The sequence below is a fragment of the Lissotriton helveticus genome, chromosome 7 (genome assembly GCF_964261635.1).
Source record: "Lissotriton helveticus chromosome 7, aLisHel1.1, whole genome shotgun sequence".
Classification (NCBI taxonomy): Eukaryota; Metazoa; Chordata; class Amphibia; order Caudata; family Salamandridae; genus Lissotriton; species Lissotriton helveticus.
In genome coordinates this window covers 1,918,130,646-1,918,152,840 of record NC_136068.1, presented here as the reverse complement: position 1 = coordinate 1,918,152,840, position 22,195 = coordinate 1,918,130,646, and the positions used below count along the sequence as shown (strand labels likewise).

Genomic DNA, 22,195 nt, shown 5'->3' with positions numbered 1-22,195 from the left:
CTGTACCCAATGCATTACCTCCCATCACGTCGCTAGGGAATTTGGAATTCTTACTTAGGTCCCTGCTCCTGCCCATTAGTGAGAGCATAAAAAAAGTTGAGATTAGACTCACCATCTTGGAGACCGCCATAAGTAGTATGGCTATCTTAGCCAAGGCCCAGGTGACTGGGGCTGCTCCGCCCGCAACCACCTTAAGGCCACTCGCTACCAATGCTCCAATAGCTCCAACCCAGCCCCCCAAGACGAAGCCACATCCCCCTGGTAGGGCCGACCCTGTACACCAAAGATCGCCCCCTCCAAAGCCCCCACACATCCCAGTAGCAGGGCCAGTGGGTGACTCCCAGAGGGGATTGACAAGGGCCCCCACCGGTAATACGCGGGAGGAACAGGGAACCGCCAGGCACAATAGAGTTCCAGCGACCAAAAGGCCACAAGTGGAGATACCTCCACAAGCGGTGCCTTTTGTGGTCGTCTTGACAGGGGTCCCGCCATTATTAGATAATAAGAGAGAGGGCTATGCTCAATTGAAAAACAAAATAATGCACTGGCTGTGTACTTATAGGCCTATTTCACATAACATCGACGGGGAGATAGTGCATGTCAGGCGGCTCAACTGGTTGGGCAGCAGATGTAAAGATATTGAGGGCAACCTGGTGGTGGTTAATTTTAGAGACCCGCGTGCAGTGGATTATATATTAAATTGGCCCACTAGGAGCGGGGATAATTGTATCACCCCACGGGCTCTGACATATTTTTACGCGAGATCTGTGGTGCTTCCCCCATCTTTTACAAACGGGCTGTACCCTACCCACGTTAACCCTCCTCCACTATAAAGTAATAGGTATACCCCTTATGGCCAGCTTCCTGTCCAGGCGGCTGACCCCTTTGGTTGGATCACGGCACCCCAGAGAAATAACAGAAATACCAATAGTAGAATGGAGCACCTGAGGCCCTTTACTCCCTTGGAGACAGGCAACAGATTCTCATTGCTATCTGGTATGGAAGACTGTGACTGATGTTCACAGATTATGGGGGAGAAGGAGGACCAACCAAGTATGGCTAACCCAAAGGGCATTGATTTCGAGGAACTAAGGGTGGCAAGAGGAAATGATAATGGACAGATAGGTCCCTTTGCAGTACAAAGCTCGGATAGTAGCATTATCAGAGCCACGACAGATGCACCGTGTATAGACATCAAAGTTGGTAGCATTGAATCCCCCAAGCCATCTACCTATGTGGACGTCATTCTCATACCTAAGGAGGGGGGATGGAGTGGGAATAAGGGGGCTTCTAGTTTTTCTCCTACAGGCCACAGGGTTATACACCTGTTATCCTGGAACGTGGCAGGATTAAAAAGGAAGATGACTCTACCGGAATGGCACACATTCATCGAGAAGTTTGATGTTTGCCTATTCCAAGAGACCTGGAGCCTGCTCCCACTATACAAATCAGGCTATACCACACACTTTTCCCCTGCAGTAAGTAGTGGGAAGGGTAGACCCGCGGGAGGACTGCTGGTTTGGATCAAAATTGATCTGAATTGGGACGTTGTCACTCATGAATTTGTGTGTAGGGATATCCTACATCTCTCTTTCAGGGGATACGCTGAGGGGAGTAGGTTTGAATTATTTAATGTCTACCCTAGAGGGGCACCGGGGGATACATCCTCAGCAACTTTAACGAGTTTAGATTCAGCAATAGCTAATTGTTCCCCTTCTGCTAAAATTATTGTGGGTGGGGATTTTAATTGCACGTTCAAACCTCTTAGCGGGGATGATCCCTTGGGTACTGAGGGGGAAGACTCTAGATGGTCTATCCCAGCTTTGTCACTTTCCCCTATTCGTAAATGGTCAGCAAGGGCAATACAAATCAATGACCTAACCAGAGTACACAACCTAAGAGCACTCAACGGTAGGACTATTTCCGATACGGCTGGTGCAATGACATTCAATAGGCTTAATGGTCCGTCTAGAATTGATTACATCTTACTGGACGTTAGACTGTCGAAAGACCTAATAGATATGGAGGTGGTGGCTACACAGGATAGTGACCACAACCCCCTCTGCACCAAGTTTAGGTGGGGTAAATCAAAGGGTGGGGTGACGAGTGCTCCCTTGAGGTCAACCAAAGAGGTTGTCCCCTACAATAGCAACCGCAGGTTGAAATGGGACAAGGTACAATTAAAGGAAGATCAACTTGGGAGAATAAAATCTCTTGTGGTAGATCTGACCTTGGACTTGATAGCACAGCAACAGGGGTTGGGACGTGCCCTGGAGCCGCCCATTGTTTTTGATACAGCCTATAAAAATACAATAGAGCAGGTGAGCCAATATTTCTCATCTAAAGGGAAAAGCCGTAGCACTAATTATAGACCTCCCATTTCTAGTAACCCCTGGTACTCGGCCCAGTGTAAGGGGAAAAGGCAAGAGTTAACAGCTGCCCTACTCATGAAAGATTCCTCACTAGTCAGAGCGGCTAGGAAGGATTATTTAAGGGTAGTGGCACAGGCCAAACGAGAGTGGGAGGAACAATATTGGCAGGACTTAACCTGTGCAGTCAGCATGAGGAATTCAAGGGTATTCTGGGACCTTATCAATAAAGCTAGGCAACAGAGCACACAGCCACTAGCTACCCACATAACAAGCCAGCAATGGGTAGACCATTTTTCGACACTATATGGTGGAACTGAAGTCGCCCCTTGTTTAAGGGCAGCTAGGGGTAGTGAAGGGGAACTTATAAGGGAGCTTGAGGATCCGTTTTTGCCCTCGGAGGTAGTAGTGGCTATCAGACATCTGATCCCGAAGAAGGCGGCCGGACCAGACGGGATACCGGGGGACCTTTTGATAAAGGAACCTAGGGCTTGGGCCGAATTAATTGCCCTTATTATAAACCTCATTGCCAGGGGTCACCCCGTGCCAGATTCTTGGAAGGGCGCTGAGGTGGTCACTGTGTTCAAAAAGGGGGCTAGAGAGGACCCTGCCAATTACAGACCCATCAGTCTGATAGACGTGATTCAGAAAGTGGTTGGCAGGGTCATTATCTCAAGGGTTGGAGCATGGATGGAAGAGGAACAAATCCTCTCCCACCTTCAGGCAGGATTCCGCCAGAAGGTGGGCACGATGGACCAGGTCTTTCGCTTTTTTGGGATCTATTGGACGTCAGTTACCATAAAAAGGGGCAGCCTTTATATGGCTTTCATAGATCTCAGGACGGCTTTCGACCTGGTCCCTCGAGCAAGGCTGTGGGAGACGTTGGAGAAGATGGGTTTCCCCGGGTCTCTTTTGAGTTTCATTGTAAGGCTCCACGAGGGGAATTATGCGAGGATCAGATGGGGCACCCAGGGCCAGTTGACAGATAGAGTGCCCGTGAGGAGGGGAGTACGTCAGGGATGCGTTATGGCACCAACCCTCTTCTCTCTGTCCGTTAATGGAGTGGTGGATCATCTGAGAGAGGAAGAGGTGGACGCACCATCCCTGGCGGGGGAAAGAATCCCCACTCTACTCTTCGCGGATGACACCATACTGATCTCCAAATCCCCGGTGGGACTCCAAAGGCTCCTACATCGATTTAGTACCTTTTGTACAGATAGAGGATTCACCAGTAACACCTCGAAAACTAAGCTCATGGCTCTTTCACCCTCCAAAAGATTTAGAAATAATTTCTCACTTAATGGGGCACCCTTGGAGTTGGTAGATTCATTCGACTATTTGGGGGTTCGGGTAAATAGTCGGATGAACTGGAAGGACCACCTGGCTAAAATGTTGCTTAGCCATAAAAGAGTGTCAGGGGTGACTCTGAGAGAGCATCGGGAGTCAACGAGTAAACCCGTGGCACTAGTCATGGCAATTTATGAGGGTCAGATACTCCCGGCTGCACTATACGGCTCAGAGCTGTGGGGGTTCGGAAATGTTGCAGAGATAGTTGCAGTGGAAAAAAAATTCATGAGGGACTTGGTGGCTCTTCCTTTCTCTACCCCGCTAATCCCCTTGCGGCTAGATCTAGGCAGGCATTCCTTTAAAGACCTAGTGCGGCTGCGCCCCCTACTGTTTTGGGTTCGGCTGCGAAGAACCAGGGAACTCGCCAACTATGCTGCCGTGCTGGACGCACTAATTTTGCTGGACATTGATAATAAGATCAGGTGGTTGAGCAACTGGGCCTGAGGGATGCGTGGGCGAGCCAAATGCCACCTCCTAAACTAGTGGTTAAGAAGATATACTGGGACTGGGTTCAGGCAGAGGCAACACGTAGTGGGGTTGGGGGTGTACTTACAGAGAGATTCTTAGAGTTTAAATGGTCTAGGAGGTTGGAACCCTTCCTCGACCTCATAGCCAAGCCCCTGGACAGAGCCCTTTATTTAAAACTCAGGTATGGGACCCTGCCGGTGCACGAGTTTACCTCGGGGTGGTCTAACGCTGGTGGCTCTCCGCGCTCCTGCCCCGGGTGTGCGGCTCCAAGGGAGTCTGTGGCGCATTTACTTTTTGCCTGCCCCGCTTATAAAGTTGCCAGGAAGGTTTGGCTGAAACCAGTATGCATGGGGTTGGGTGTGAGGTGCCATAGAATGGCCCTACGAGTTCTCACTACTGACCCGTCTTCCCCTGCTATGGTATGCGGGGTGGCCAAATTTCTAAGCAGTGCATGGTTGACTCGTATTAGGAGGATGAAGCATCACTCTCTCCCGCCAAACTGATAGCTGGCCCTTACTGGCTGGATGATATGGTGAGATCAGCACGGTTTTTTAAGTCAATCCAACCTTTATGCAACAGTGTATTGATGTGAATGTTCGGTTGGGTCTTACAAAAATTACCCAAACTTACTGTATACGGTGCAGGTTTTATCCTTTTTTAATAAGGGAATTTTATTGTGTTAGGTTTCACCTAATGTTCTTCTTTCCCCTTCTTTTAACTCAAAGTAATGTATAACTGTATAAAATGTTCTTTTATGGTGACATTTTTACCGAATAAAGAAAAGTGACTGACTGACATAATTTCCCACTGATGCTACTCAATATCGTGTTCTAATGGTAAGTGCCAACCTAATAAAACTGAGCATAGCACTACATATGGTTGCACTAGACAGTGACATCAGGTACTCATATCCTTCTTTATAATTACATGGTCGGATGTCCAATAGGACAGGTTTAATAAAACGATTCCTTGGGTCTTTATACAATGTGCAAAAAAGAACAAGATGCAAAGTACATTGTGAAGCTTTGTTATCACATGGGCAAGGGGGTAGCCTCTCACACCATCCCCCTTGTTTCGGAAAAGCAAATAAAAAATGCAATGTATTTAGACGAAATCTTGTCAAACAAAACCGCCATTGCGTATGCCTAGTAAACGATAAGATAAAACTGATGCTGCAATTTACCCCTGTAATGGGATGCCTGATCACTGTTTTTTAACATGCCCAAGGTGGTGCGATAAGCATCTTTAATTATCATCTTTGTATCCTTCTGAATAGATTTTGGGTTTTCGTAAATGTGTCACAACACTAAACAATGACCGGTTTAGCAAAGCTATTGCATACAACTCCAGAGGCCAACCAATCGGAGTGAGTCATTTGCCATTGGGAGGTTGTGTGTCATCTGCAGGTGATAAAAGGGGACAGATTTGATAACTGATGTCATACCTGCATTTCATGTTTGTGAATTCTAACTAAACCAACTCCTGGAAGTGTGACTATCCCTTGAGGTCATTGCACCACTTCCTGAGATGAAACCTACCTTGATCTTGCGCCGGCGCCAGGACATCCTCAGAGAACACGCCCAGCTCTTTTGGATGTTGAGTTTATTCTTTGAGGCCAGTGCTGAACTTCTGTGGGCTCCACACATGTTTTTTGTGCCCTAACATTGACCCTTTACTTTTTTCTTAATGGGTTTGATTTTTACATCCTTGAAATACAAATTTTTGAAAGCCCCAATATATTTTAGAAAATTGTTTCGTAATTCTATGTTAAGTCTAGCACATTATTTCCCAATTGTAATATAAATGATGTATTATTGAGAACCCTAAGATTCCCCTTATGAAAATGCTGTTGCATAAAAAAGTATAAAATTGTAGGAATGTTTTCAGAACCAGATAAGCCTGGCTGCATTCTCACAAAACTTACCTTAAGCAAAGTCTGGTGCCTGCACAGTCAGGAGAACTTGTGATCCAATATTGCACAATAAGACGGGACACCTTAAGCCAACTCTCTGCAGGATCATCTTAGCACTAGTACAACCCTCTCCCGCCTTAAAGATCGCCGCTCACTGAATACAGCTGGATCCTGGTCTGCTCCACTATTGGTTTTGGTCCAACAGTCCTCACCCAGGAAAGTTATTTGTAAAAATCCTGGATTTTACTCCTTTAATGTAGAAAGTCATGGGCCCATTCCAAATATTTGATTGATCAAAATTATAAAGGACCTGCACCGGCCATTTTAGCTTTCGATTGTTCAGAAACACCCAACGAGCCTGGGGGTTGGTCTGGAACTCATACACATAACTTCTACACTCTATTGCTCTGGGTCACATATATAATTGAAATGGCCATGACTGTGCTCCTGGGCCTTTTCACTGCCTCTTGAAACTGCACAGCATCCGGCCACACTTGGGAAGAAGGTGGCTATCATATCTACTTAAAACATTCCCAGCAACATCGAATTTAAGTAGCTGCTGGTGATTATTCTGTAGCTCCACCGAGGTTACAATGAAGATTTCTTCCAGTTCCAGATCTGTCCACCTCCTCCGAACACTTCATCTTTGATTACCCATCCATTTGTTGGGTTTGCTTTTGAAGAGATGTGAGATATGTGACCCAGCAATGCAGGGATGGAAGAGGAGGAGATTGTTGTAATATCACGTCATCTTTATAGAGGCAGAAATAGCTCACCCTGATGTAGGTAAAGTTGAAGTGATTGTGAAGGTAAAACCCTGAAAGACTACAGTTGTTTTTGAAGCTGCTGCCCCATGACCAGGTTATCAAAGTCAAGTCAAAGTCAAAAACAGCTTTATTCGTTTCTGATAAAAAGCATCATAAAAACACAAGTAAAAATACATTAAAAATACAATAAAAAAAACATCAAAGGGATGAGTCTTAATAAGAATTACAATTACTCTTTCAGAATTTCGCCTGCTTTCCGTTGCAACATCCTTGGATCTCCTAACCAAATTAAAATCTGGGTCCCCTCTGGATCCCTGCCCAGCCAAATGTTTGGCTAGAATGGCGGAAGTGATCAATCCCCTTATTAACCCCGTGCTGAATCTTTCTCTCAGCACTGGTGTGGTTCCTCTAGCTTGGAAGCAGGCCCTGATCATTCCGCTACTGAAAAAACCCAATTTAGATCCGGAGGTCCATGCTAATTACAGGCCTATTTCCCTTCTGCCAGCCTTCGCTAAAGTTGAGGAGAAGCACGTACATACCTCCCTTTCCAGCTTCCTTGAGAACAACAACCTCCTGCACAGCACTCAATCCGGCTTCCGTACCAACTTGAGCACAGAGACCGCATTGCTGGAAGTAACAGAAGCAATCAAAGAGGTACTAGATGCAGGAGGTAAGGCAATGCTGGTAATGCTCGATCTATCGGCGGCCTTTGATACCGTCCCCCACGTGGGTCTCCTTAGAAGACTTTTTTTTTTTTTTAAACATTCTTTTTATTGTTGCATCAGAAGGATCATATACAGAAATGAGGTCGCACGGTAGAGCGTCAACATTCCACTCCCGCCGCCTGTCATGCAACTTTTCTGTTGTTATAGAATAGTGTACCCTTATAGTGAACTTAATGACTCTTGCACCAGCAACAGAAATAAAACATACAAACCGCAAAACGAGAAGAACCCCCCCAAGCAGCAGTTCACCACCCCCGACTTTCCCTCCTCCCTCACTCCCGTCCCCCCCGTTCATCTGCTGTATTTAAACCCGGATAATCCAGAGTCTTGAGCAGGGCATCTACAGTATATATACATTGTTCAGTAAGTTCCACCTTACATGGTATCTCTTCCAGGGTCCCATTGACCTTATACATTCTGGTCGTATTGGCTCATTCTAGACCATGGTAGTGTCTCCATTTAGTCCATATTTTCCGGAATTTTTTGGGACAACCTCTGGCTTTATAAGTCACTCTCTCCGCCGCCATATACAAATCTGGCCCTCTCCTCCATTCCTCCAGGTCTGGCTTTCCGGGCGCTCCCCAGAGTCGTGCTATGTCCCTTTTTGCCACCACCAGAGCCAGCAACAAAAAGATAAGCAGAGGGCGGGTGAGATCAACTTCTGTGGTCACGCCCAGGAGCGCCAATCTAGGATCCCGCTGGATGTCCACCCCCAGTATCTCGCCCAGTTCCATGAACACAGTTTCCCAGTATTCTTGAATAACTGCACATCCCCAGATTGTATGAAAGAAATCGCCCGTGTGTTGGTGGCATCTAAGGCATGCTGTGTCGGCAATCCTACCTAGTTTAAAGAGCCTCACCCTGTCAAAGTAAACTTGGTGGAGCACCTTAAATTGTATGAGACGGAGTCTCGACTTTATCGCCACCTCACGAGGATGCATGAGAGCAAGCTCCCAGTCCAGATCCTCCATGGCGCCCACGTCGGTCTCCCACTTATCCCTTAGGGCCTGTAGGTCACCTAGCATATTATTCGTCAGGGTCCTATACGTCAGTGATACCGCCCCTCCCTGCATCTGCTCCTGTAGCAATCTGCCCTGCAGTGGTGCATATTCTGGGATGTCAGTAAGTGTAATGTGTTGTGCCCTCCATGCATGTTGCAGTTGAACGTATTTGTAGTATTGGGTGTTGTGTAGGCCAAATTCGTCTTTGAGCGCCTGGAAAGGTTTCAATTCCCCCCTTGCTATCACGTCTCCCACAGTGGAGATGCCAATGTCATCCCATCTGCCGAAGCCTTTCAGCTTGTTGAGCTCCCCCAGCCACTGACAGCACCATAGCGGCGTCTGGCGGGTGGGCCTCTTGTCCCACCCCATTCTTGTTGCCGCTCTACGCCATGCCGACAACGTAATTCTGGTGGCAGGGAGGAGCCGTTGACCCCCCTTCCCTCCATAGAGGAAGTGTAGTATAGTCGTGTTCGACCACTTAGATCTCTCCAGTGCATACGTAGGGTGGTCGGCTGCTGCGTGCAGCCACTCATTGATGGGAGCGAGGTGTTCTGCCCAGTAGTAGGCCTCTATGTTAGGAAGCGAGATCCCCCCACCATATTGGTGTCGTTGCAATGTGGCGAGAGCCACTCTCGGCTGTTTCCCCAGCCACAGTAAGGTGCGGAGATCTGCATGTATTTTGTTCATGGTCGTACTCGGTAAGGGATAGTACTCATTTTGGAGCGCATAGAGAAACTTGGGCAATAGGACCATTTTATAGAGGGCGGCACGACCCAGTATAGTGAGCGGGAGCTGTCTCCATCTGTCCATCTCTGCCTTTGCACCCACCATTATTCGATGTATATTGTCAGTGAAGGAGCGGTCCCTATCTAAGGTTATGAAAACCCCCAAGTACTGGAAGCCTTCTGTAGTATGTATAAGTAACTCTGGCAGACACTCCCACCTCTTCTCGCCTTATGGATCATAAAGGACCGATTTGTGCCAATTTATTGCGTGTCCTGCCATCGCCCCAAAGTCGCTCAGCTCTCCGAACAGCGCCGGGATTGTCCTATCTGGATCAGTCACGTACAGTAGTACGTCATCAGCATACAGGGATATTTTTTCCTGTGTCGCATCTGATCCTCCCCAAGTGAAGCCTTTGATGTCTTGATTATGCCGGATTCGTAACGCTAGAATTTCAATTGTAAGTGTAAATAAAAGGGGGGACAATGGGCATCCCTGACGGGTCCCCCTCCCAATCGGAAACTCGCGGGACAGTCGCCCATTGATCCGTACACGAGCCCTCGGGTCTGAGTATAGGAGTCGAACCCATTGCAAGTATTTGGGTCCAAATCCAAACCGTCGGAGCGTCTCCATTAGGAAAGGCCAGTGGACTGCGTCAAACGCTTTCTCCGCATCCAAGGAGAGGAACCAGTGGGGTTCACTCCTCCCACGGACCTCCTGTAGCCAATTGTGAGTGCGGCGGAGATTGAGTTTGGTTGCCCTGTCCGGCAGAAAGCCGGACTGGTCCATATGTACCAGTTCTGTGATGACCTGTCTCAGTCGCCTCGCTAGGATGGTGGCCAGAATTTTTGTTTCTATGTTCAGGAGGGAGATTGGGCGGTAAGAGGAACAGTCATCCCTCGGCTTACCCTCTTTGTATATCGGGACAATAGTGGCTAAGGCTAAATCTGGGGGGAGGCTCCCAGTCTGGTACGAGTCTGTGAAGAGGGCCTTCAAATGCCGTTGCAACAGATCCGTTGTCCATTTGAAAAACTCCACCGGGAAACCGTTGGGTCCCGGAGTTTTCCCCGGTCTCAGTGCTGCTACGGCTTCCGCTATTTCTTCTAGCGTCAAGTCTGTCTCAAGGGCAGCGTTGGCCTCCTAGGACAAGGTATCGCATAAGTATTGCTGTGCGTCCTCACAGTCCCCTAAATCTCTGGCACTATAGAAGTCCTCATAGTAGGCCGCAAAAGCGTCCGCTATGGCCACATCCGAGGACACCCGCCTGCTCCCAGGAAACCGGATCTGATCCACCCACCGGGTCGCTCGTTCCCTCCTGCTCAACCAGGCTAAAAGTTTCCCGGATTTGTCACCTACATCGTATAGTCGGTGGAGTGTTGCCAGTGCCTGAGTGCGCGCCTCGTCTGTGACTAGCTCCCTGTAGTGCCTCTGAGTGTCTAGTAGCTTCCTAAGGCATGCCTCCCCCTTCTGCTGTTGGTATTCTGCTTCTAGAGTCAGGATGGTCACCTCCTCGTTCGCTATCACCTCGTGGCGTTTCCGCCTGACCTCCCTCAACCTGCTCTGAATGCGGTCCCTTAACACTGGTTTCATAGCTTCCCATAGGGTCGCCCCCGATTGAACCGATCCCTCATTTTCTGCTATGTAGACCCGTATGTCCGCTCGTAAGCCCCATAGAATTTCTGGCGTTTGAATGTCCCACGGCGCTAGTCGCCATTGCGTCTGACTTCCCCCTCCCTCGCGTCCTAGGTGTATAAATAGCGGGGAGTGATCGGAAATCCCTCTTGCCTTATATTCCGGTAGATCTCCCGCCGAGATCTCCTGCCTGGATGTAAAGATATAATCTAATCTGGAAAAGACTTTGTGAGCCCCTGAGTAGAATGAATATGTTTCTTGTGTTGGATGGAGCCATCTCCATACATCGGTGAGGCCGATAGTGGTCATTTGGCGCGCTAGGGCGGTTGTAGTTCCTATAGTGCGGGGTGACCCCGATCTATCCTGGGATGTGCACATTACATCGTTAAAGTCTCCCCCTACAATTTGTGTCGTGTCGGCCGTGTCCAGCAGGATATTCATGACTGCCTTCAGTGTGCGTGGCTGAAGCTTAGGTGGGGCGTATACAGAGATTATCGTGAATTTACTTCTCCGCCACAGCCCCTGGACCCCCGCGTATGTTCCCTGCGGGTCTAACCAAGTGTGTGTAACCATGAATGGTGCTGTTTGTTTGATGAGAACTGCGGCTCCTCTGGAGCCCATCGTGTAGCCCGCGTGTGCTAAGACCACATACCGTCCACGCACTATGAACGTGCAGTGGTTGCCCCTAAGGTGGGTCTCTTGGAGGAGAACGATGTCAGGCGTCAAGCGTTTGAGATAAGCATTGACCAAACTTCTCTTGATTTTCGATCCCAGGCCATTTACATTCCACGTTAACACAGTGACCCCAGCGCCACCCATGCGTGGATTATCTAGTGTATCTGCCATTGCATGACCCAGTGTCTACCTTGTGCGGGACCCCGGGGACGGGACGCATCCAAGTATGGGATGGCATTTCTCTGCTGCTTCTCAACTAACTCCCCCCCCCTATACCCCCAGAACCCCATTGTGAGGTAATGCCAGTGCCAAACTACCCCCACCCCCCTCCCCACCTCCCTCCCCTTCCAGCTGCGTCCCAACCTGGGACCAAACTATCCATGGGAGTAGGTCAGTAGGGGGTGTGTCAACTTGCTTGCTCCGTTGCGCCGAGCCGCTAACGTCTCCGAGCTTTGTGCACCCATAATCACGAATGTGAGTCCTGTGTGTCCATGGTCGGGCCCTGACCCGAGGAGTCCTGTTCCAGCTGTTGTATTTCCTTGACCAGCGGGTGCAGCGAGTCACCCAAGAGTTCTTCCTCCTCCCCTCCGGATGTGGGGCCCTCCGACTCCGCCATGTCGTCGCCTTCGGAACGGATTCCCTTCCTCAGGCAACTGAACCTCGAGCCCGCAGCGGAGACATTGCCTGGGGACTCTGATCTGCCTTCTCTCTTGTCCGCCGTGCCTCGGGTTCTGTATGGTATTGCCGTTGACTTCTGTTGCGTCCTCCGTGATCTCCGCCGCTGCGGTTTCGGCAGCTCCCATCTCGACCTTTCCCTCACCGACCTGTCCAGTGCCTCTCGGCCAGCCGCTTCCCTGCTATTCAAGATGGGACGTTCCTCGAGCCATTGCCACGCGTCGTCCGGGTGTGCAAAAAAGGTGGATGTATCCTTGTAGATCACCTTGAGTTTGGCGGGAAAGAGGAGCATATATTTGATGTTTAGCGACCGCAACTTCGCCTTTACCGAGTCAAACGAGCGGCGTTGCTTTGAGACTTCCTGGCTGTAATCAGGAAGGATCATTATAGTATTGTTCTCCAAGCGGATCTCTCCCAAGGCTCTGGCTTCCCGTAGGATCATGTCTCGGTCCGCAAAGTTCAGGAAGCGTGCTATTACTGGCCGTGGTCTCGCACCCTCCGGTGGCTTGGCCAGTAGCGCCCTGTGCGCCCTCTCAATTATGAAGCATGGGGAGAACTGCGCATTCGGGAAAGTAGTTTTCAGCCAGGCTAGTAGGAAGGCGGACATGTCCTTGCCCTCAATCCCCTCTCTAAATCCTACAAAGCGGAGGTTGTTGCGCCTTGACCTATTCTCCGCATCGTCCACTTTCCACTGCAGTTGACGGTGGGAGGCCTGTAGTTCCGCCATGTCCTTCTTGAGTGTAGTGATCGACTCCTCGTCGTCCTTTAATTGTGCTTCCGTCGCAGTCACCCTTTCGGCCAGGTTTCGAAAATCCTGCCGCAGTAGGGTAACCTCAGACCCTACCTCTCCGATCTTAGTCTCTAGGGCAGAGCGCGATGCCTGAATGTCCGTCCTGGACGCCTGGATGGCCTCCATTAGCATGGCCGTGTCGTTGCGTGCGCCAGGCTGTATGGACTGGTGGTCTGCCATCATCCGTGGTGCTGCGAAGTTATCCATGGGGCCGTGTCGTGTGACCTTGGGCGCCCGGTCTGTCTTCCCCATTGCCACACCGTCTGTAGGCCTGGGAGGATTCGCGTAGGTCCCTGTCTTCGCAGATGTAGGAGGGCCACTGCGGGGGTTATAGATAGTAATAGCGGCCTCCGTTGTCACAGTCTTGCGGGTCTCCCCCGCAGTCGCTCAGGGGCCCCCTCCGCCTCAGGTGTTGTCTCCCTTAGAGTCGCCGGTCAGCCCGCCCTGAAGCTCCGTACCTCACACTCCGGGCGGCAGGTCTAGCAGAAGCTCTCTCCCCTGCAGGTTCAGCCCTCGCGGTCCACAGGACACCTCCTCAGCTACTGTGCCCCGGTGTCTAGCTCCCGGGGCCCTCGGATCTCTCCGCCGCCATGTTGGTGTAGGCTGATGTCACAAAGGAGTTCGTCACTGCTCCGTAGGTGTCGTGTGGTCGGCCCCCCCGCTCCACTGCCCTCACTGCACCTACGTTGTGTCGCGCAGGCGGTTACCAGGTCCGCCGAGGCCAGGGTGGGGCAGCCGTGGGTTCTCGCCGTTACCAGCCGTCTCACACTCCGCCGGCCGCCATCTTGGTAAAGGCGGCCGGCTGTCCGCGATCACCTCGAGCCGTCACCGTCCACCTGCCACGCGTGGCCAACGTCACCTTGGGGCAAGGCAGGTCGTGGAACCTCCGGCAGTTGCGCGTTGGGCAGCCGAATCCCCGGTATGGGCTCTAGGAGCTCAGGAGTCCTCCGCGCCTCGCGGTCGCCATCATGGCCGCCGGGTGCCCGCTACGGTCATCTTCGTACACGGTTTTCCAAGGAAAGCAGGCGTGTGCAGTCTATGCGGCGCTTCAGCTAGGTGCCACGGTGGTTAATCGTCTTTCCGGTGCCTGTTCAAGCTCGTGCAGGATAATATGTGACGGATTACTGGGCAGCTCGGCCGGAGCTCCGGCAGAGCACGTCTAGTCGGCCATGCTGCTGGCCACGCCCCCCTCCTTAGAAGACTTAGTGAGATCGGTCTGCGGGGGACGGTGTTCAGATGGTTTAAATCTTTTCTAGCTGATCGGTCTGGGCCCCCCCTTCTCTGCCATGGTGCCGCTACTTGAGGTGGGAGTCCCTCAGGGCTCCATTTTGAGCCTGACTGTTTTTAATATTTTCATGACCCCTCTGGCGGCACTGGTGTAGTCATTTGGTGCCCAGATCGTGTCTTACACCGACGACACTCAGCTCCTTTTCACTTGTGGAAAGGGGTCTGATTTTGATGGGGAGAACATTAGAGGCTGCCTGGGGGCCGTGTTTAAGTGGTTCCAGCAAAACTGCCTCAAGTGCAACTCGGATAAATCCGAGGTGCTCTTTTTTGGCTGTGGGTCTGATCCTAGCTGGCAGTCCTGGTGGCCTGGGGATATGTTTCCACCGTCGGCTGCATCCACGACGGCCAAGAACCTTGGAGTAAAGATCGATAATGATCTATCGATTAAGTCCCAGATTCTTGGCCTAGCAGGGAAATGTTTTGGCCTTCTTAAGATGCTTCGAAAATTCCTCCCTCTGCTCACGCTGGCACACAGGAAAATTACAGTGCAGGCTCTTATTGGGTCGCGCCTGGACTACGCCAATAGCCTGTACCTTGGACTGCCAGAACATCTTCTCCAACGCCTGCAAATAGTCCAGAACTCGGCTGCGCGCGCCATTTTTGGCCTACACCGGAGAACCAGAGTTTCTGATCTCTTGCAGACTCTTCATTGGTTGCCCATACAAAAACTTATTGTTTTCAAGGCACTTACTTTGGCCTTCAAAGCTCTTCATAATTCCGGCGCCAAATACATTCAAAAGCGGCTGGCTTTCTATCAGCCCTCTAGATCCCTGAGGTCAGAGTCGCTGGCCCTGGCGTCGGTTCCGGTCATAAGAAGAGTACGGATTGGTGGCCGGTCTTTTAAGCGCCTGGCTCCTCAGTTGTGGAACACCCTGCCTGTCACCCTTCCCAGGAACGCTAACTTGTTGGCTTTTAGGAAGGATTTAAAATCCTGGCTGTTTGTTCAGTAGTGCCCGCTCCCCCTCTTTCGGTTCCCCTGTCCATGTTAGGTCTGAAGCGCTGGGACACTCCTCGGAGTAGCTGAGCGCTATATAAAACACCCCCTAACATAACATAACATAACATAACATGGTAAATACAATTAATTCATAGTTTTCCTAGATTTGATTACAGACTTTAAAAATGATGAAACAAGGTGCATAATTAGTTCATCCTCAAGCATTTGTAATTTCATCAATGTGGTCCTACATTGCCTTAAGCCCCAATATTTTAAGAGTGGGATTAAGAATCTCTTTCTTGGCGCAGTAAAGAATTTACAGAAAAGTGTGCAATGTAAGGTGGACTGTTTTGATACATTGTCACAGGGGCATGAATCCAAATCTCTAGACCAACAATTCTGCACCGGGAATGTTATGAGTCTAAAGAAAGTTCCCCCCCTAAATCTGGTCAATAACATGCGCGCATAGCAGCTAGTCACCTTAATTAGGTATTGCTGTAATCCCTGCCCTTGATGGATCAGATAATAATCCATCACAGATGTTTAACTTTTCTCAGCTAGCCAGCGCTTGCTCTCAAGGTACTGCAGGCATGTATGCTTTAATTTCTTTCTAGGGATTGAGACTAGGCACTCTGGGGTATCAAAATAATTCGAGTGCCCAATATCAGTCAGGAAACCCTTCACATAACTAAGGCAGGGAATCCTGTTTGCCCCCTCTAAGTCTAGGCAGTCCCGTATCACTTCCCTGTTCAGACCTGTCTCCTCTGTTGACCATACTTTGTGCCACAACAAAATAGGGTCAACTTTAATTAGGTCTGAAACATAATCAATGCCTAGTTCCTGATGGCAAAAAAGCATTGAGGTATTACGAGGAACAGCTAGTAGATAGCGGAGACATTTATTTTCTCCAAGCTGAATTGATTTAGGCTTGATTATACCCCAGAGGCCTGCTCCATAAGTCGCAGTGGACATGCATTTCACTCTATAAATGTCCAGCAGTACTGGGATTGGGCGTCCACCTAGTTTGTTGGCAAATGATCGCACTGCCCCAACTGATCAGGTAAATATCATATTCCTTGTCTCTAAGGCCGAGGTCCACGTCCCCTTTTCGGTTACTGCTCTTTGTAAGCCCATTTGGGTTCTGGACATGATAACTGCATCGTCTGCATATAGGAGTATTGGTGCCGGGGATTTCTTAATCCTAGGATAATCAAACTGATCTTCCGTGAGGTGGGATGCTACGCTGTTTATGTAAAGATTAAAGAGGAAGGGTGCTAATATGCAACCCTGCCTAAGGTTATCAAGTTTGTTGACAATTGACCAGTGTGCTGAAAAGATTGCTTGGGACCCTCTCCCCTGGATGCTTAGCTCTGGGTAGCTGCAGTGATTACCATTGGGCCATTGTTGTTCAGATATCCAGGGTATGTGATGAAGGAACTGGTGAAAAGTGTTTCCTGCTTGTACTACTCATCTTCACCATTCACTGGGCCACTAACAGGAGGTTTGAACCGGAGTTGTTTTCCAATAGACTCTTTTTATCTTCTCTAGCTGATGACTTCTACCACTGGCAGGCTATGACCAGTGTTCTAGAAAACCTTTCTAGTCGGTGTTACTGGTGTTCAAAGCTTAATTTGAGGGGGTGGTTGCAGGTGGGGCTCAGGGCACTCATTTTTCCTCATAAGACTTTGACCCAGACCAAGAGATAGAAAAACACGGGGGAAGGAAAAAAGTGACCAAGAATGTAATCCGGGATTAAAAAGAACCTGAAAGAGTGAGATAAAGAGACAGGAAGTGTCTGGAGGTGGATGAAAGAGGCCTGAGGTGGAATCAAGACTAAGCAGCTTTGGAGGTCAGCCCCTCTGACATTCGATATCAATGGCTGCAGGCTTCTGAGCAAAGCCTCAGGCCCCAGCACTTAACATTATCCCCATCAAGTGCTGCTGGTGTTCATTTATCAGTACAGGGCGGTATACTGAAGTCTTGCAGGGAGATCTAGAAAAGATTCACCGAATAGCTAAAACATCACAGGCCCTGTTATGAGGACTCCAAGAACAAATTCATATTGGAAGACATTAAAACTCTAAAAAATAAGCTTCATATAGCATCTGCCAGAGAGGTTGTATTCTTTGGAAATCATACAATAACTCAGAGACACACCGATTTACAGCCGAGGCAGGGTGTTATTGAGGTTGCATATCATGTCATGGAGGTTTACTGAAGGATACAAGAGCAAAATAAAAATCTGCACTAAAGAAGTAGAAACATGATTATTCAGACTGAATGTGATAAAGGGTGTTCAAAGGATGATGCCAATCCGAACAGGCATTTGCCAGTCGACAAGACAGCGGAGGTGATCAGAGAGTTATCCGTCAGAGAATCCCCTGCCACAGAGAGCGTAGAAAATGTTCAGGTGTCCTTAGGTTACTACAGTTGTTTAGCCGGGGAATTAGACTCACATCTCCTCCTGGCTATCATGATGGAGACTAGGATTATTGCCCTTGCAAAACCTAATGAAAATCTGACGCAAGGTTGGTACTATTTGCTGATCACAGACTACTGTAAAAAGTTTGCAAAATACGTCCTTACCAGGATTTCACTTGTCATGCCCAGATTTGTAAACTACGATTAGGGAGGTTTTATTGTGCATAGATCAACAAGTAATGCCATTAAAATACAGTATAATGTCATTAGTGGGTGCCGAGGGACTGTTGAGATTATTGCAGTGACTCTTTCTTTTAGTTTAAAGAGCTTTATTTGAATAATTGGAAGCAGAGGTACATTATATAACAATGCAACTAGATCGAAAAACATTAGATACGCAACTGAATATACAATTTGGCAGATAAGGTAATATAAGAGGTCTATCATAAACTAGAAATAAGCCAAATGGGAAAAAAATACTGATTAAAGGTGTGTACCTATCAAGTAAATAGCATTTTACTCTTTTTTTTTATTTTATAAAGGTCAGAAAAGGAGGAAAAGAAAAGAGAGAAAAAGAAAGGGAAAAGAGAGAAAAGACTGTAGATATAAGATTATCTTCATCTAACATTATATTAAAACATTAATCTTATAATAATATTGGTTTCGGAAATCAGAAAATTACTGTACAATTGATATAGAAGAGAAAATAAACTAAGAGAAGACAAGAATAAAATACTCATGGTGGTTGATAAACAAAGGAACTATCTTGATTACCTAATGCAGATGCTGAGAAGTAGTTAGTAAGTGGGGACCAGAGGGCTTCTTTACGAATAAATTGTTGAGAAGTTTTGGAAGAAGCTCTATCCAGTCTGTGGTGATAACATAGACGGTTCCACCAGGCAGAGAAGGAAACCTTAGAGGCATCCTTCCAGTTAGAGGTAATTTCCTGAAGGAAATAGCAATTAACAAGTCCACAATTATGCCCATCTTACGTGAGCCAAACCAAACCACAGAGTTGCGACCCAAAAATATGGAATATATGTCAAAAGGGTAGTTAATAGTACAAATAGAGGAAATTGACTCACATATCCTAATCCAAAAACGGGCAATATTAGGGCAGAGGAAAAAAGAGTGCATAAAGAAGCCAGGAGTGGAAGGGCATACCCAACAATTCGGAGATAAATGGGAGCTCTATTTAGAAATTGATAAAGGAGTTAAAAATAATCTATGGTGAAAATATTAAAGGTTCGAGTGGTACTAGAATTACAAGAGATGTGGTGTATGCGTGTCCATATAGAGTTCCAAATAGGAATAGAAAGAGTACGTTGTAAATCAGATTCCCATAAGAGCTCTATTTTACTTTTAGGACAATTGGGAGAAGGAAAATGTAGGTACTTGTAAACTTGGGAGGCTTTAATAAAGAGAGAAGTGGATAGAGGTTCTAACAGAGATTTTTGAGAAGGAAGAGGCGATCCGGAAAGTAGAGATAACTGTTCTATTAAAAGCAAATGTAAAGACTCATATTTTAATAAAGAGGATGTAGGTAAGTCAAAAGCGATTGAACTTCTTGCAGAGAAAGACAACGAGAATTCCGTATTAATTGTTTAACTTGAAAAATCCCTTTGACGGCCTAGGTCTTCCAAAAAATGGTACGATTAAATATTTTAATGTTTTTGTTATGCCAAAGAGGGGAATCCAAAAATATCTGTAATGGACTATGAGATTTACAATTAATAGGATGAAAGGTTGAAATAAGTTTAGAAATCGTAGGGTAATTAAAAGAGCGAGGAGGATGAGTAAAACCTGCTTACCAGTGGTTGGCCATGTGTGGTGTTGGACTTATTACAGCTCTCCACTGGGGTCCCTCCCTAACCCCCCTACTCGTCCCTAAACCCCTCCTGTTTAGTAGTAAGTAATAGTAAACTTACATGCCTGAGGATCTCTCCATAGAAACGACAGGTGAGGTGGAAGTAAATGCTGCGAATGGCATTTTGTAGTACTTTACCGGTACTATTGTTTTACTACTAAATGTACTACAGGTTGTGACTAGGTCCCAAGGTATTTACAGCCAGTGATGTACAGAACCTCTCTGCAGTTTAATAAAAAACACTATCTCTTTAATTGTATGATTCCTGCATGCTAAGAGGGGGGGGGTTCAGCGACCAGTAGCGCTGCATAGGTAAATGCATTAATTAGCACTGACTACCACTGCGCATGTCATACCATCATGAATGTACATTACATGCTGTAAATGAATGATGTTCATAAATCTGGTACATACCTGTCTGTAAAGACATTTCCAGTCACCCATCTCCAGGTGCCATTTTCGTTTCTCAGACCAATCCAGAGAGCAGCCGTGTCCATCTGCTTATCCAAGAATTTCTAAAACAAATAGACAAATAACATCCCATCAGAGAAAGTGATTGTGGAAGTCTGAGACCGCTTTTTTGTGTGAGTGTGTGTGAAAGAGAGAGAGAAAGAGAGAGAGAGAGAGAGAGAGAGAGAGAAAGATTGATTGATTGAATGTAAATGCACAAGCATGGGTGCCTGTGTTTTTCACATGCATATAATAATGAGTGCCTGTGTGTCTGTCTCCACAGGTCCTGGACCACTGACAGTCTCTTAGCTTTTTAAAGAATTTTGCACATCCCTTCTAAAGTATATCTCCGGGTACATTTGAATATCCTCAGGGGAGTTGAATCATTCTGACAAGGGACCACAATAATGTGGACCTCATAATCCACTGGAGTGCTGTGTCCTTCATAAAGTAGTCACGCAGCTGTTGTGGGAAGAGACCATCTTCAATGGTGTTGGACACCCTTCATAGATCTTACAGAATCAGCTCACCTACACCACCGCAATCGAAGATGATTCCTGGATCCTCTACAACAGAGCCCACCGCAGCTTCTCTACCCATGCCATGACAAACGTACAGATGGAGTAGTTTCTGTCCTGTAACTCCAGTTCTGTAGTAGGGGTATCTCTGTTATAGTCATAATCTAGTGAATAGTCCCGCCCATGTGCGTGGACCCCGGAGCAATCAAAAATAATCTCTTAGAGTGTCGAAAAATGCAGAAATGCACAGACACTTAAGAGAGAATTTAAAGACAGATAATGCAGCCTAAAAAAGGCTACACTGTCCAGTACTTCAACTAGAAATTCCACCCAAAAAATCCACAAAACAGCAAAGTATGTACAGATTTCCCTTGCTTAAACAGCAAAAACCCTCTGGAATGATAGAGAGGAGGACCTGGACAGACAAGCCCCATAGGCTGCCATTATGTGGCTCAGAACACGATACTGTGCCTTTAAGAGAACTTTCCAGAACTTCACAGTATCCCAGAATGCACTGCAGGTCCCAGTTACTTTCAGTTCTTTTTGAAGGCGTAACACGCCAGACCTGTAGCATTCCGTACATGAATATCTCTCTCCATCGGGGAGGAGGGCGGGCGCTTATGACTATAACAGAGATACCCCTACTACAGAACTGGAGTTACAGGACAGAAACTACTCCTTCTGTAGTAGGGGATCTCTGTGTATAGTCATAATCTAGTGAATAGAATGGCAAGCCCATCCCCTCACCAAAGCGGCGGTGGAGAAAAGAGAAATAACACCACTATTGTGCGAACAGATTTCGCAGCGAAGCCTGCCCAACCTGAGCGTCTGCCCTGGCATCAGTGTCCAGGCAGTAATGCTTAGCAAAGGTATGGACTGACTTCCAAGTGGCCGCCTTGCAGATTTAAGCAATAGGCACGTTACGAAGCAAAGCTGTCGTGGCAGCTTTGCCCCTGGTGGAACGAGCCTTAGGTTTGCCCCCTAAGGTCTTATTAGCTTTCTGGTAACACAATTGTATGCAGGACACAATCCACCTCGAAATGGACTGTTTAGAGGTTGCAAGACCCGTCCTGACTGATCCATAATTGATGAACAATTAGTCTGACCTACGAATATCTTTGGTCTTATCCAGATAAAATTTCAGCACCCTCCTAACATCCAGAGAATGCAAAGACCTTTCCGCTGGAGATGAAGGATTCTGAAAGAACGTAGGTAAAGTTATAGTCTGGTTGATATGAAAATCAGAAATAACCCTGGGAAGAAACTTAGGGTGAGTACGCATAACAACCTTAGCAGCATGAAATACAGTATAAGGTTCTTGGCAACACAACGCCTGAATTTCACTCACCCTGCGGGCCGATGTAATGGCCACGAGGAACGCCGCCTTCCAGGACAGGTGCTGCAACGAAGCCTTATGAATAGGTTCAAAAGGCTCCTTCATCAACCTGGACAGCACCACATTCAAGTCCCATGAAGGCGAAGGAAGCCTGACAGGAGGGAATACTTTCTTCAAGCCTTCCAGAAAATCTTTGATCACAGGGATCTGGAAGAAGGAAGTCTGTGAAGGGCATTTCCTGTAGGCAGTCAAAGCAGCCAGATGAACCTTAATGGAATGGACATTAAGGCCAGAC

General features: G+C 47.8%; 1 protein-coding gene across 1 annotated transcript in view; it reads right to left on the bottom strand.

Annotated features, from left to right (window-relative positions):
* The window catches only part of LOC144767868 (killer cell lectin-like receptor subfamily F member 1), a 224,998-nt gene that overhangs the window by 6,352 nt on the left and 196,451 nt on the right, over window positions 1-22,195 (bottom strand). The window contains exon 6 of the mRNA XM_078651226.1: window positions 20,011-20,111. Coding sequence (XP_078507352.1) covers window positions 20,011-20,111 — 101 coding nt within the window. The remainder of the gene's footprint in view (window positions 1-20,010; window positions 20,112-22,195) is intronic.